We start from the raw sequence: 13,773 nt of genomic DNA on the forward strand, positions 1-13,773 counted from the left end.
CCATTTGGAATAAGTCTATTTGAAAATTGTTTGATCAAAATGGCATCATAAGTTATCTTTCCTTCACAGATGGGCTCATCTATACATCTTCATTTTACTCACTTTTGACCAGGTGTTCTCTTTGCTCAGCAGGTCTGCATAGAAGTATGCCACCTTCCACTGACGTTTGTAGGTGAAGCACCACATGAGCTCCCAGTAGCACATGTGATGGAACTCCTTCCAATGCTGCTGGTTTTCACAACACTCTTCAAACCTTCTGATGGCCTGGAAAAGCAAGAGAAACCCTCACATGACTACAACCCTCACTTAAAAAAAAAAAATCAGTGCAAGTGTAAAATATCCTTGCCAAACACACATTTAGGCCACAAAAAGAAAAAAGAGGTTCAGAAGCCATGCACCACTGCTACTATGTCAATTACATACTAAGACCATTTCTATCTCTGTGGAAAGAGGAAGAGAGTGTAGCACAGGTCATCAGTAACTTTGCTTAGAAATATTCTTTATTTTGTTGGATTTTTATCCTGCCCTTCCTCCAAGGGGGCAGATATAACTCTGCCTCTCCCCACTCCCTTTAACCCCTCATCAACCCTGTCAGGTAGGTTAGGCTGAGCAAGACAAGATTAGCCCAAAATCACTGTGAGCTCCATGGCTAAGGAGGGATTTGAAGCTAGATCTCCCAAGCCTTAGCCACACACTAATTATTACACCATACTGGCTCTCAAACCAAGTGCCAATTAATTCACAGTTTAGTAGTAGTAGTAGTTTCACCTTTGAAGCTAATAATCATGGATGTTCCAGTTGTTTAAGTATTTATATCCCACTTTTAAAGTTCAGAGGGGCCTACGTACAAATGAAAATACTAACATTTTTTTAAAACCTCAAAACATAACAGAGAGAGACAGAGACAGAGAAACAGCAGAGCAGCAAAAGTTGTAACAGCTAAAATCAGAAGGTTCAAAGGATAAAAAATGCCTAGGCAAATAAAAAGGTCTTTGCCCAATGATGAAAACACATCAGACTCCACAATGGATGAGCTTCCCTGGGAAGGCAGTCCAGGGCTAGGGCACCACAGCTGAAGGTCATCTCCTCCATAGATGAGGTTGCAGGTGGAGAAGGGTCTCTGAATATTACATTAATACAGGAGTGGGGAACCTCTGGCCCATGGGCCAATCTTGGCATGCCAGGGGGTCCAAGTTAACCTGCGAAGCTATTTCCCTCCACACACACCTACACACTGGGTGATGTCAGCTGATGGGTGGAGGCAGGGTTCAATGCTGCAGGGGTCTGCTTCGGCAGTGCATCCCCCCCCCCGGGAATATGCTGGCAAAGCAGACTTCCCCCAGCTCCGTGGCTCAGGTGAGTGGGACTGCCCACTGTTAATCCGGTCCTTGCTAGGTCCGCACGTGGCAGTTATGGAAAGTGAATGCACAGAGCAGAGCAGCCAAGATGAAGCAAGATGGATGACACTTTGACCCTGTCTATGCCATTTTTGTGTATAAGCTGCTTGGATTTCTGAATGCATTGTCACTGCTGCCAGCCAGAAGAATGTGAAACCTTAGCAACCCAATAAGGAGCTGTAGTACACAGCTGTGTGAACACAAAACAGAAATGAATGCACAACATAATTTTGCAGGCCAGTGCAGTGTTGAACTGGTCAAAGGTGCCTGTGTGTAAAATTACTGATGCAGGGGTCTCTGTTACTCTCCTTTGTTCCCCTCTCAGGCAGATTATGGTAATTCATAGTCTACATATATGTATAATGGGGGTTCATCCATATTCACTGAAATTAATGTAAATTTATTGGATAATTCAAACTTGAGGGTCCAGTTTGCTAATTAATATTGTTGTGCCCACCCCAGTCTCTAAGCGGTGAGAGATTTCCAGGGGTTCCTGCACTTTACACAGGGGTTGGTTTCCTTGGAATGAACGTCAGCGGAGACTGTGATGTTTTTACAAGATATGGTTTATTTACACTTATACACAACCTGAGCTTAAGATGGAGAGAATCACAGCATTAACAGTCCATCACAGCCAGTGGTGTGCTGGTAAATGTTTAGCAACCGGCTCTCACCTACCTTGGCATAGATGCATGCTGGAAGTGTGAGGAAGTGTTCTCCCCCTGATAACCCCTGTCTCCATACCAATAACAGAAAATCTCTCATGAAGTCTTAAGGATGATCCCCTCCCCCTCTCTTTGAGCGAGACAGAGACTGTGAATACTTGAGTGCAGGGAAGAGACTGCATGAGTGGAGAGTGTGTGTGGTATATGCTGCGCAATTGCAGTGCATGCACATGAGAGCAAATGCTGAGTGGAAACTTTGGCCATGATCACCACAGGCAGGCAGCCCTCAGAAGGCTGGCCAACCTAGAACGCTGCCCTCAGACTGAAAATGTTAAGCCATTATTGCTTTAAATGAGCATAAGAAAAGCCCTGTTGGATGTCACCACAGGCAAATTTAGTCCAGCAATCTAGTCCAGTAGGGCAACCAGACACCCTGGGAAGCCCGCAAATAGAACATGAGCACATGTATCAGAATATACATATGCATACAATACCACACATAACTTCAGTTCCACCACGTCTTTCGTTTGTATTCCAGATTCTATTACATAAGTACTGCTCTTTAACTCAGTACATGCACACACAATTTGACCTTATGGCCTTTCTACCTATTTTAGTCTGCTTAAGTAAAAACAGCAAAGAGCCTTGTGGCACCTTGAAGGTGGACAAATATATCATGGCATAAGCTTTCATAAACTGCAGCCCATTTGATGACATGCATCAGAGGAAATGGACTGTAGTCCACAAAAACTTGTCTGGAATTGATTTACTTGATTTAAAAACTGGATAAACTATTTTGCTTGCTTTTAGTTATAGGATTATATTATGGCAACCCGTCCTGGGATCTTATAGAGGAGGGCAGGTAAGCAACATGTTTCTTAGATATGTCTGGTACTGTGGTGCACATAACCTGATGCCATAACAAGTTAGTTCCACCTAGTCTAGGCTGGGAAAGGGTCATAGCTCAGTGACTGAGCATCTGTTTTGCATGTAGAAGGTCCCAGGTTCAATTCCCAACATCTCTAGGTAGGGCTAGGAAAGACTCACTCTCTGAAATCCTGGAGAGCTGCTGCCAATCAGTGTAGACCATAATGAGGTAGATGGCCAATGGTCTGACTCAGTATAAGGCAGCTTCCTATGGTCCTACATTACCAATGCATAATGCACTGATACACTGCAAAAGCGGAGAAAAAAATGAACTGAATGTTGAATACATCTAGTTTCCTTTTGAGCATTGTTTTATTGATGCACACATGCATTCCTGCACATTGGTAAAGAGCCATACACACACAAATGTGGTTGTATCATATAAGATCAAGTCTGCCTTTATTTTGTTTTATTACAGTGTTTTATTAATGCATATAATATAGGATGAAAGACACATGAAAGAACAGAAAGCTATGGCAAGCTATGAATATGCACAATATACAAAAAATAAGAAATATTCACAATGGAAAAATGGAGAATTCCTGATGCATTGGTTTCATTTCAGAAATGTGAGATCAAGTAATTTGGAAATCCAAAATCCATGAAGTTCAGGTGAGGAAAGCTCAGGGAATAGATGGTGCATCTATGGTTTATGGAGTGCTGGATTTGATGAATTAGGGATTTCCATGTGGTTTAGACTTTATTTATTATTTGATTTATATCCCACCCTTCCTCCCAGCAGGAGCCCAACTTTGAGATATGTTGCTTAAACCTTCTGGGGATAAGGCCCTTATGTCACTGGAAGCCTAAAAAAGCCTTTGCATGTTCAAATACCATTTTTGATTCAGCTTATCAGAGATTCAGAAATGTTCCCATTAGATTCAAGATCTTTATCATTTGAGGAATGAGCTACTGCAAATCGTGGTCCTAGATCTCTATGGACTAGTATCCCTCTTGTAATTTACACTAATTGGCCTCTTGCATTGGCACTTGGAGCCCAGAGACGTAGACATATTAACAGCTATGTAGGGTTTTTTTAGTCTCTCTGGGGTCAGGAAGAAAACAAAGTCCATTGTAATGTACTGAGGCTTGTGTAATCTAGATTTCAGCCTCATATATTTATCTGTAAACAGGAATCCTGTCTTGGCAGCTATGACTCTGGTATGATGTGCCACAGCAGAATGATTCATGTTCCATGTTTTCTTCTAGAATAAACTCCTCCAATTGATAAGTTTTGTCGTGGCTTCTTCTTACTCTTCTTTCCCTAAAGGAACTTGGCCTACCAGAAAATAATTAAGCATATCATGTTGTTCTGTTCCTCCTTGTGTGTCACAACAAGCAAGCAGAGAAGATCTGACAACAGAGGACAATTATCCCGAGCAACACACATACAAAGCAACCACAGTTGTAGTCACCACTCTCAAAAACCGCTTCTCTCCTAGGCAGCCAAGCAATTAGGCTTTCTAATTTCCACTGCTTCTTTGAGATGCTCCATCTTTATGGAGACTAGAGATGGGAAACTGAGGGAGTGTTAGATTCTGCCAAATGACCTAGCAAAAAGTCAGAAGTTATTTTTGAATGGCACCAAGGGTGGAGTGCGGGGGTCTGATGGCCCCCGAGATCAGCTGTAGCACACTACAGCTGATCTTCCCCTCCTCCAGCGTGATCAGGTGGAGTGCGGGAGTCTGCGCCACAAGAGGAGAAGATCATTTTGGTCTCCCTGCGAATATCCCGATCCTCGAACACTCTACACTTCATTCGGGAGATTGCGCACTCGCAGAGCTCAGATGATGCTGAATTTCAGCATTGATGTCAGCTTTTACAGAGAGATGGCTGCCGAGATAGAGGAAATGATCAACGTTCTCCAACATCACACCATTAAGCTGGATTGACGGTGCTACAGAGGGACTAGTTCGCACCTGTTGATGAAGCACTTTGGGTTTTTTTAATATTAAGTGAGAGCCCAAGCTTTCCATATGCTTCTGCAAAGACATTTAGGATAGTTTGAAGTTCTTTCTCTGAATGTGAAGAGACTACATTATCATCGGCATATTGAAGTTCTACGACAGAGGTTGACGTTACCTTACTTTTTGCTTTCAGCCTACTGAGATTAAAAAGCTTTCCATCTGTTTGATATATGATTTCCACACCAGTAGGAAGTTTCCCCTCAATAAGGTGTAGAATCATAGCAATGAAGATAGCAAATAAGGTGGGAGCAATGATGCACCCGTTTTACACCTGATCCGACTCTGAATGGATTGCTCTGAAAGCCATTGTTGTCCAAAATTGTTGCTGTCATATTGTCACGAAGGAGTTGCAAAATATTCACAAATTTATCAGGGCATCCAGTCTTCTAGGTGCTTCACAATCTCCCAAGACAGCCTGCCAGGCAGGCAACAAACCCAGGAGATCTTGTGCACCCTGGTGGCTGCCACTCACGGCTGGTGAGTTTCATTTAGCTTTGTGGCTCTCAATTTGTGTAAGGCTTCTCTAACATCTAGCAATCACAATATGAACTTTGATATGTGTCAGCATGCATGTTTCCTAATATGGACAGCTTTGATACTACTAGCCACCTGTTTGGGGGGAATTGAATCAAGGCTTTCCTCTCCCACTCTCAAATTTAGCTGTGCTACCCATCCATTTAGAGAGTACAATCTTAGACTTAGGCATATCTTTATGCACACAGAGGATCTTTTCATTGGATCACTAATTAGGCATATACTGTATCTTTTTTAAAAAAATCTTTCAGATAAAGGAGAAAGCAGGAGAGTGGAGGTGGTACCCAGTAATTTGCAGATAAATATAGAAGGGAACTGGGAAGATGCAACATACATGTCACTGATGGCTATATACATGGCATATGGAAAACCGATAGGATGAACTTCTAGTACAGGGAGGTAAATGCAGTCTGATCGGTATCATTTTGCAGTCTGATCGGTAAGCTAAAGAGGACTTATAGATTTTTTGTTTGTGTTTCATCACTTGTTTGCCACCCTGGGCTCATTCTGGAAGGAAGGACAGGATATACATTGAATAAATAAAATAATAAATTAGAGTTGTGAATGGATTATAGCAATGAATCAACCCAAAAGAAAAGGGGAGAAGTGGCATTATATATAAATAATGTATACACCCTGCATGGAAATGCGCCAAAGCAGAAGCCCTGTGAAAGTCTCTGGATGGGAATAGGAGAGAGAAACAAAAGTGTTGTTGTTTTAGATCACACAGCCAACCAGAAGACATGGATAATGCATTCTAAAACAGTTATAAAAACTTAAACATAATAGTAATGGTGATTTCAACTACCTGAACATCAGCATGGATTTATCAAGAATAAGTCACACCAGATCAGCCTTATTTCTCTAGTTACTACTTCTATTTCTCTAGTTACTCCTCCAGCACGATCAGGTGGAGAGCTGGAGTCTGATTGTGCCAGAAGATAAGAAGATCAGCTGTAACACACTACAGCTGATCTTCCCCTCCTCTGGCGCAATCAGCTGGAGCACGGGGGTCTGATCGCATGGTACAGCTGATCTTCCCCTGCTCCGACAAGATCAGCTGGAGAGCAGGGAGTTCAAAAACCGGCTCGCAAAATTCCTGAAGATTTAACAATCTGCTCTTGCGAGCCGGTGCAAGCCGGCTCCAGCACACCACTGATCACAGCCCATAGCTTTGGGGGTTCAGACACAGAAAGCAAGCAAGCCTCTTAGTCTGAAGAAAGGCTGGGAGCTGAAAACAGACAAACACTAACACAAACACACAAACTACTTCCTTGTTGTGGGGGAGGCCTCTCTCCTGAAAGTGTTCTTAGGGCCCATATTGCTCTCCTGGAGGATCCTTACATATGTTAATGAGGGCACTTGACAGACTTGGCTGAATCCATTAACTTATGAATGGAACTAGTCTGACCAGTAGAGATTTCTTCCTTTGCAGATCCCAAATCAGAGGCTGAAAAAGGGATTCATAAAAACCATCCATCTCAACCCCCAAATCCCAAATAAAAAAAGATGCATTTCTGTGTTAGAATTGCTTAATATGTTTTTTAATGATGTTTTCAACTCTTTTTTAAAGTTGTTTTTTTTTAATGTTTTTAACGCTGCTTTGTTTTAATGTATTTTAAGATCTGTTTTTAGGATGTTTTAAAGAGTTTTTAGTGCTTTGTTTGCCGCCCTGGGCTCCTGCTGGGAGGAAGGGCGGGATACAAATTAAATAATAAATAAATAAATTTCTTTTTTAAAAAAAGTTTATTCATTTTCAAAAGTTAACCAGCAACACATACATTGGACAACCTTCTTCCAATACTTTCCCTTCCCCCCACCTCACAAGCCCCTCATCCTTCCCCCCCCCAAAAAAAACATAAAACCTCTCTCCAGAAAGAGGCTCTGTTGGTACATTCCCTCCTTTCATTCAACCATTATATAGTTCAAAACACTTTAAAGGGAGATGGGACTTGTCTAGCATCATCTTCTGCCATAAATGATATAAAGACCACCATTTTGCTGTGAAATTGACTTTCTAAATTTTTCTCTTTAGACAAAAACAACTTATAAAAGGTGTATTCAAATTTTGGGTTAGTTAGATCTTTTTTGTGGAGGGAGAATTGCCTTTGGATTACTTTCCCTTCTTTTTTGCTGCTGTTTGCTCTCCTCTGCTTTCATGTGCTTTGAACACCTGAAAGCTTCTGGCTGGTTCACTCACAGGTAACTATGACTTTTTTTAATCTAATATTCTAGGGAACCTAGAGCCAATATGTAAGAGCTGGAGGAAGTTAAGTGGAAAATTTATCTCGAATGTTTGCTTTTATAATGCTATCTTTAATTGGAATTCTAATATTACTGGTTCATATTTCCATTACTTTGTTGTTGTTATATGCCTTCAAGTTGATTATGACTTATGGCACCCCTATGAATCAGCGACCTTCAACAGCATCTGTTATAAACCACCCAGTTAGTTTAACTTGCTTTAATTCCAGGCATTATCCTTGTTTTATTTTCTATCAGTTCATTAACTTATAATATCATTAAGCTTTGTACAACAATAAACCAGTGTATTCGTTTAAGTTACAGTATTGAGTTTGTGGTTTTTCTGCAGTCTTCCTTATTCCACTGGGTTGCTACTGAGCAAATTGAACCAGGATTGAAAGGATCCAATGAAGGCTGATGCAGGCCAGAATTTGGTATGGTGTGCATGGGCCTTGATTAGATCCACCAATTAACACCCACTGTTCATTAACCTGACATCTTCATGACATCAGATGCTTGACAGGTGGCCCTGCTCACCAATTCAGGTGGGGGGACAAGGATCTGACCCATTGGCCCAAAAATGTTCCCATTCCTACCTTAATATGTGGTCAGGTACACGTGGAAAGTATCATAGCAAACAGTCTTACCGTTCTACTCATAGCAGTGTTACTGGAAAAAGCAGATCAGTTGATACCATGTGACCATCTGATCCCTGTAGTGACTAGACTGAAGGAACTTTAGCACAATTTCTGTAATGCTGCATGGCATAGGAAAGTGTTAATTGACTGATTAAGTGATTCTGCCACCATCAACTAGATCTCTCATCATGTGGCATAATCATAAAGCAGAAGATTTCTTAAACCCCAAAGATGGTATTGGAAGGGTAAAAACAGCTTACTTACCCCATCAATATTGCCTCTTATTGTTTCTATTCTTCCTGCAAAAAACAGGAATATGGCTCCCTATAATAAATCCAACAGAAAACATTGGCAACAATTTTAATACACATTTGATCATCTTTTTATAGTGAGTATTACACATGTGCACATATGCAATTTAAGATACATCTTACTTTTGGGTATCGAGCCAAGTAAGGCTTAAGAAGTTTCTCTGCTTCTTCAACATTTCCTTTTCCTGTCCCTAAATTAATTGGGACAACAAAAAATTAGAAATTGACAGTGGCCCAGACTTTATTTACATTGAGTGTGAGACTGGGACAGAAGTACTTTCAATTTAGTCAGTCTGATTTGGTTGAACTCATGGAAACAAGCAGGCTTATTTATTTTAGAGACAAACACAGATGCCAAGCCACTCCTTTGGACCAGCTTCTGTTCTTGAAGGATGTGTTCTGACATTTAGAAAATTGCACACAAGCATATGCTGACCCAATAAAATAGCATCCCTTCCTTCACTTTATCTTAAGGTCAGATATAAGCATTAATTAAGCTCTAATATAATTGTGTCACAAAGATATTAAAAGAAATTGATTACAAGAGAATCATTATAATCAATACTGAATGGATCCTAAACAGTCTCAAGATTGTTTTAATGAGTCTCCTAAAGGTAAACAATGTTGACCATTTGTAGGTTTCACTGGGGAGTGAATTATGTAATACTGGAGGTACAGACTGGAAGAGTCATACTCCTAGAAACAGAAACCTCAACCTCCTTTAAGCTGCAGGTCTGCAGCAAGGCCTTGAGCCATCTGATCTCAGTGACCAGGAGGAACAGTGCTCAGATTTTTTAAAAAAGTTAAAGAGAAGTTGGGGGATCCTATTTCCTTTGCTCAAGCAGTGTTATGTAGCATGCTACTTGTTCAGACGGGAAAGAGAGAGAGTAAAGAACTATATATATATACAGAAGTCATATATAAAGAAGTTATGGTAGGACCTTTCTTATAGGGAAAGGAGAATGCTCAGGCTAAGGAACAGCAAACCCCTTACCAAATGCTTGAATGTATAAATTATATTAAATTTCTATTAAATCACTGGGATTAGCCTGGTTCAGAAAGTGCTAATACATTTTAAACGGAATGTTGGGATGAGCTAGGCATATATCGTATCCATATTAAGGAACCAAGTTCCTGAAGAAAATCAAATTTGTGAAGAATTAAGCCACACACGAAGAATTTCAAAGTTATTTTGCACAAATTCATAAGCAGGAACATAACTCCTTCACGTCCCCATGTCATTTGGATGTATGAAAGGTCACATTTAGAAGAAGAAGAAAGTGAATCCTACCTAGCACAAAAGTCATGAAGGTATGATAACACAGTAGTAGCATAGTACACAACACGGACCTAAAGCTGTACACTGAGGCGCCCTCTTGTAGCTGCCGCAGACCATGTTCCTGCATCACAGACAGATAAATGGTTGACAATTAATTACCCGTATGGTCCGCTTTAATTGTTCCAATGTAACTAAGGAGGGCAGATTAGCATCTCCCAGCATATCAAGTATCTGCATCAGAGAGTCAAATGGGCTTTCCTACCTAACACAAGAGAACAATATCGGTGTAAGTTGCCATACCTCCCAATGAAGTTATCAGTAGTCTCTTTCACAAAATAGCAAAATTTGGTCACACAGAGGGCACAAGATACTGCAGTTTCTCTGCAACAGGCATGCAATTGCAATTAATTATTATAAAATTGCACATACACTGAACTCTCATGACTTTCGCAGGAAGGGCAGAGGCGTTTGTGGGCAGACTGCATTACTTCATATTCCCACTACTCCTTTCTTGCCTTACCTTTCCCTCTCCTTACTCTAGCCACCTTCTTCCCAGGTTTGTCCCACTCAGCATCTACATTACTGAACTCCCCCATCACCTCATTACCCCAGCATCTGCCCTCATTACTTGCTCCACCAATAGCATAGGAGGGCTGATCTCCAAACCTACACAGCTCCCATTAATCTATAATGAAGGCCATTTCTTTAGGCTGAACAAAGGGGCTGCTTTTCCAGCCCTCCAGTTTACTGAAGGCTGGAAAAGCAAAGGGGTCCAGCCCTCCAGTTGACTGAAACTCCTATTGCAATCTGTAAAAGATGCAGATAAGGAATGCTTAATTCTTCCCTCCATTATGTACAAAGAGCCAAGAGGCAACACGAAGCCTGATGTAGCTTGGCTCAAGCTATCTAAGTCTACCTTGAATCATAACCTACTTTGAAAATAAAACCTACATTCGAATTAATGTCCTGAATCAATCATTCCTCCTAAATGGATTCTTCCATTCAGGATTCCTGAAACACACAATGTGCGGAATACAAAGAAGAAAAGGACAGTGATCACAATTTTCAGTGGGCGTACTGGGGAATTCCCTGAGCCCATTTCTGATCTTCATTAAGCAAAGCAAATAGAACTGAGTTAATAAGAAAACATCAGCCACATTTATAATTTCTTAATTATAAATCTTAAATAGTGAAGTCATAATGCAGTCTTTCTAGTCTCATGATTTATCCATAATCACTAATGGTTTAGCAAACTATTATTCCGTTATCCAGGAATTTATTAGTTACATTAGTCAGGAAGAAGCCAGAGCATTTGCTTACATTAAAATAGTAGTTCTTATTTATCATCAACAGAAGACAACGCACTGCAAGAACAGGAGACTCTGGGTAGAAAAGGTGGATTGAGCCACATGTGCATTAATAGGTAGGTTAAATTTATTTCTAAAATACAGGGTTTCTTCTACTGTATAGTAGAGGCCTTTAGCAACTAGATGGTAGCAGATTAAAACACTGAGTGATATTTCATGCTAGTCCCATTTAGAGTAGACCCGCTGAAGTTAATAGACATGATTAACTTAGGTTCATTAATTTCAATGTGTCTACTCTGAGTAGAGATGGGATCTGTTACCAGTTCAAGAACATTCCATTGACCTAACAGGCTGGTATCGATTCGAGTTTGTTCTGTCTGCTCTACTACTTTTACCTACCCCTTTTTCTCTTACAAAAAATATTGATATTAATATCAATTATTTTAAAGTAAAATTTGATGTGAAAGGAAATATCAAGAAAATAATCATTCTTAATATCAATATTTTTTAGTAAAAAAAACTTGCCTTATTTCCAGAAAACCCAACAAACTCCAGTAATCGTACAATTCTTGTTGGTAACAGAGATAATGCCTATAGAAATAAAAACCAAAGAAAAGCCATGTGAAGTAAATGCTATATAGACATATATTTTTCTCATTTTCAACATCTCATAGAAAATCTTTTACAAATAAAGGAGTAATAATAATAATAATAATAATAATAATAAAATTTATTTGTGAGTCGCCTATCTGGCCGAATTAACGGCCACTCTAGGCGACGTTCATCAACATAATAAAATAAAAATACAATATAAAACCAATACAACCACACTCAATAATTAAACTAATCACCCCTCATACATTTAAGCAACAACGTTAAAAACTAACCCACCCCAGCAATCCCGTAGGCCTGCCTGAACAGCCAGGTCTTCAAGGCTCGGCGGAAACCTATCAAGGAGGGGGCATGGCGAAGGTCAAAAGGAAAGGAATTCCAGAGGGTGGGGGCCACAATCGAAAATGCCCTCTCTCTGGTCCGCACCAACCTAGCTGTTTTAGCTGGTGGGACCAAGAGAAGGTCTTGTGTGGCTGATCTTGTCAGGCAGCATAATTGGTGATGCTGGAGGCGCTCCTTCAGATAAACTGGGCCGAAATCGTATAGGGCTTTAAAGGTCAACACCAACACCTTGAATTGGGCCCGGTAAACAACTGGTAACCAGTGTAGATCTACTAGCACCGGCGTGATACGATCCCGGCGACGGCTGTTCTTAATCAAACGTGCCACCGCATTCTGTATCAGCTGTAATTTCCGGACCATTTTCAAGGGCAACCCCACGTACAGCGCATTACAGTAGTCTAGGCGAGAGGAGACCAGGACATGTATCACCCGTGGGAGAAGATGGGCAGGAAGGTAGGGTTGCAGCCTCCGTATCAGATGGAGTTGATACCAAGCTGCCTGGCTCACTGCCGAAACCTGAGCCTCCATGGACAGCTGGGAGTCAAGAACGACCCCAAGGCGGCGGACCTGGTCCTTCAGGGGTAATCTTACCCCATTGAACACCAGGTCTATATCTCCCAACCTTCTCTTATCTCCCACGAGCAACACCTCGGTCTTATCGGGGTTTAGCTTCAGCCTATTCCTTCCCATCCATCCACTTACGGATTCCAGGCACTTGGACACGGTATCCACAGCCAACTCTGGTGAGGACTTAAACGAGAGATAGAGCTGAGTGTCATCCGCATATTGGTGACACTGCAGCCCAAATCTCCTGATGATGGCCCCCAGCGGCTTTACATAGATGTTGAATAGCATGGGGGAGAGGATAGAACCCTGTGGCACTCCACAATTGAGAGGCCAAGGGTCTGAAACCTCATCCCCCAATGCCACCCATTGATGCCTGTCTGAAAGATAGGAACGGAGCCACCGTAAAACAGTGCCCCCATTCCTAATCCCTCCAGGCGATCCAAAAGGATACCGTGGTCGACGGTATCGAAAGCTGCTGAGAGATCCAGGAGGACAAGGAAGGTGTATTCTCTCCTATCCAACGCCCTCCTCATATCATCCACCAAGGCTCCAAATCCCCCAGCGCATTCAGGAATCCTACAGGATCCATCAGGCGTCTGGGGCGGACCATCCTAATAGGTCCTTGTCCCCTACGGAGGGTGTGTGGCATTGAGAGGTCTATATTCACCAGATAGTGATCTGACCATGACACGGGGTTAGAAAAAACCGCCCTCATTTTCAGAGCACTTCCCTCCCCTCCCGAGACAAACACAAGGTCAAGAGCATGACCGGCTACATGGGTGGGCCCTGTATTACTAAGGTGCATTTCCCAGGAAGTCATGGTTTCCATGAAATCCCGAGGGGCTCCAGTGAGGACGGTCTCAGCGTGCACGTTGAAGTCTCCCAAAACCAATAGGTTGGGGGAGAGCATCTGTACACCTGCGATCACCTCAAGCACCTCGGTCAGGGAGTCTGCTGTGCAGCGGGGTGGGCGGTACACAAGT

General features: G+C 41.7%; 1 protein-coding gene across 5 annotated transcripts in view; it reads right to left on the reverse strand.

The window, feature by feature from the left end:
• Positions 1–13,773, reverse strand: part of TTC39A (tetratricopeptide repeat domain 39A) — a 95,318-nt gene that overhangs the window by 46,443 nt on the left and 35,102 nt on the right. For 2 of the 5 annotated variants that reach the window (XM_061632952.1, XM_061632951.1), the window contains 4 exons: positions 9,975–10,083; positions 8,807–8,874; positions 8,637–8,696; positions 103–264 (listed from right to left, as the gene is read on the reverse strand). In XM_061632952.1, the coding sequence (XP_061488936.1) occupies positions 103–264; positions 8,637–8,696; positions 8,807–8,874; positions 9,975–10,083 (399 nt within the window). Of the gene's footprint in view, positions 1–102; positions 265–8,636; positions 8,697–8,806; positions 8,875–9,974; positions 10,084–11,794; positions 11,861–13,773 lie in introns of all 5 variants that reach the window. The other 3 variants (XM_061632955.1, XM_061632953.1, XM_061632954.1) reach the window with 3 other exon arrangements.

This window comes from Rhineura floridana, chromosome 6 (assembly GCF_030035675.1).
Source record: "Rhineura floridana isolate rRhiFlo1 chromosome 6, rRhiFlo1.hap2, whole genome shotgun sequence".
Classification (NCBI taxonomy): Eukaryota; Metazoa; Chordata; class Lepidosauria; order Squamata; family Rhineuridae; genus Rhineura; species Rhineura floridana.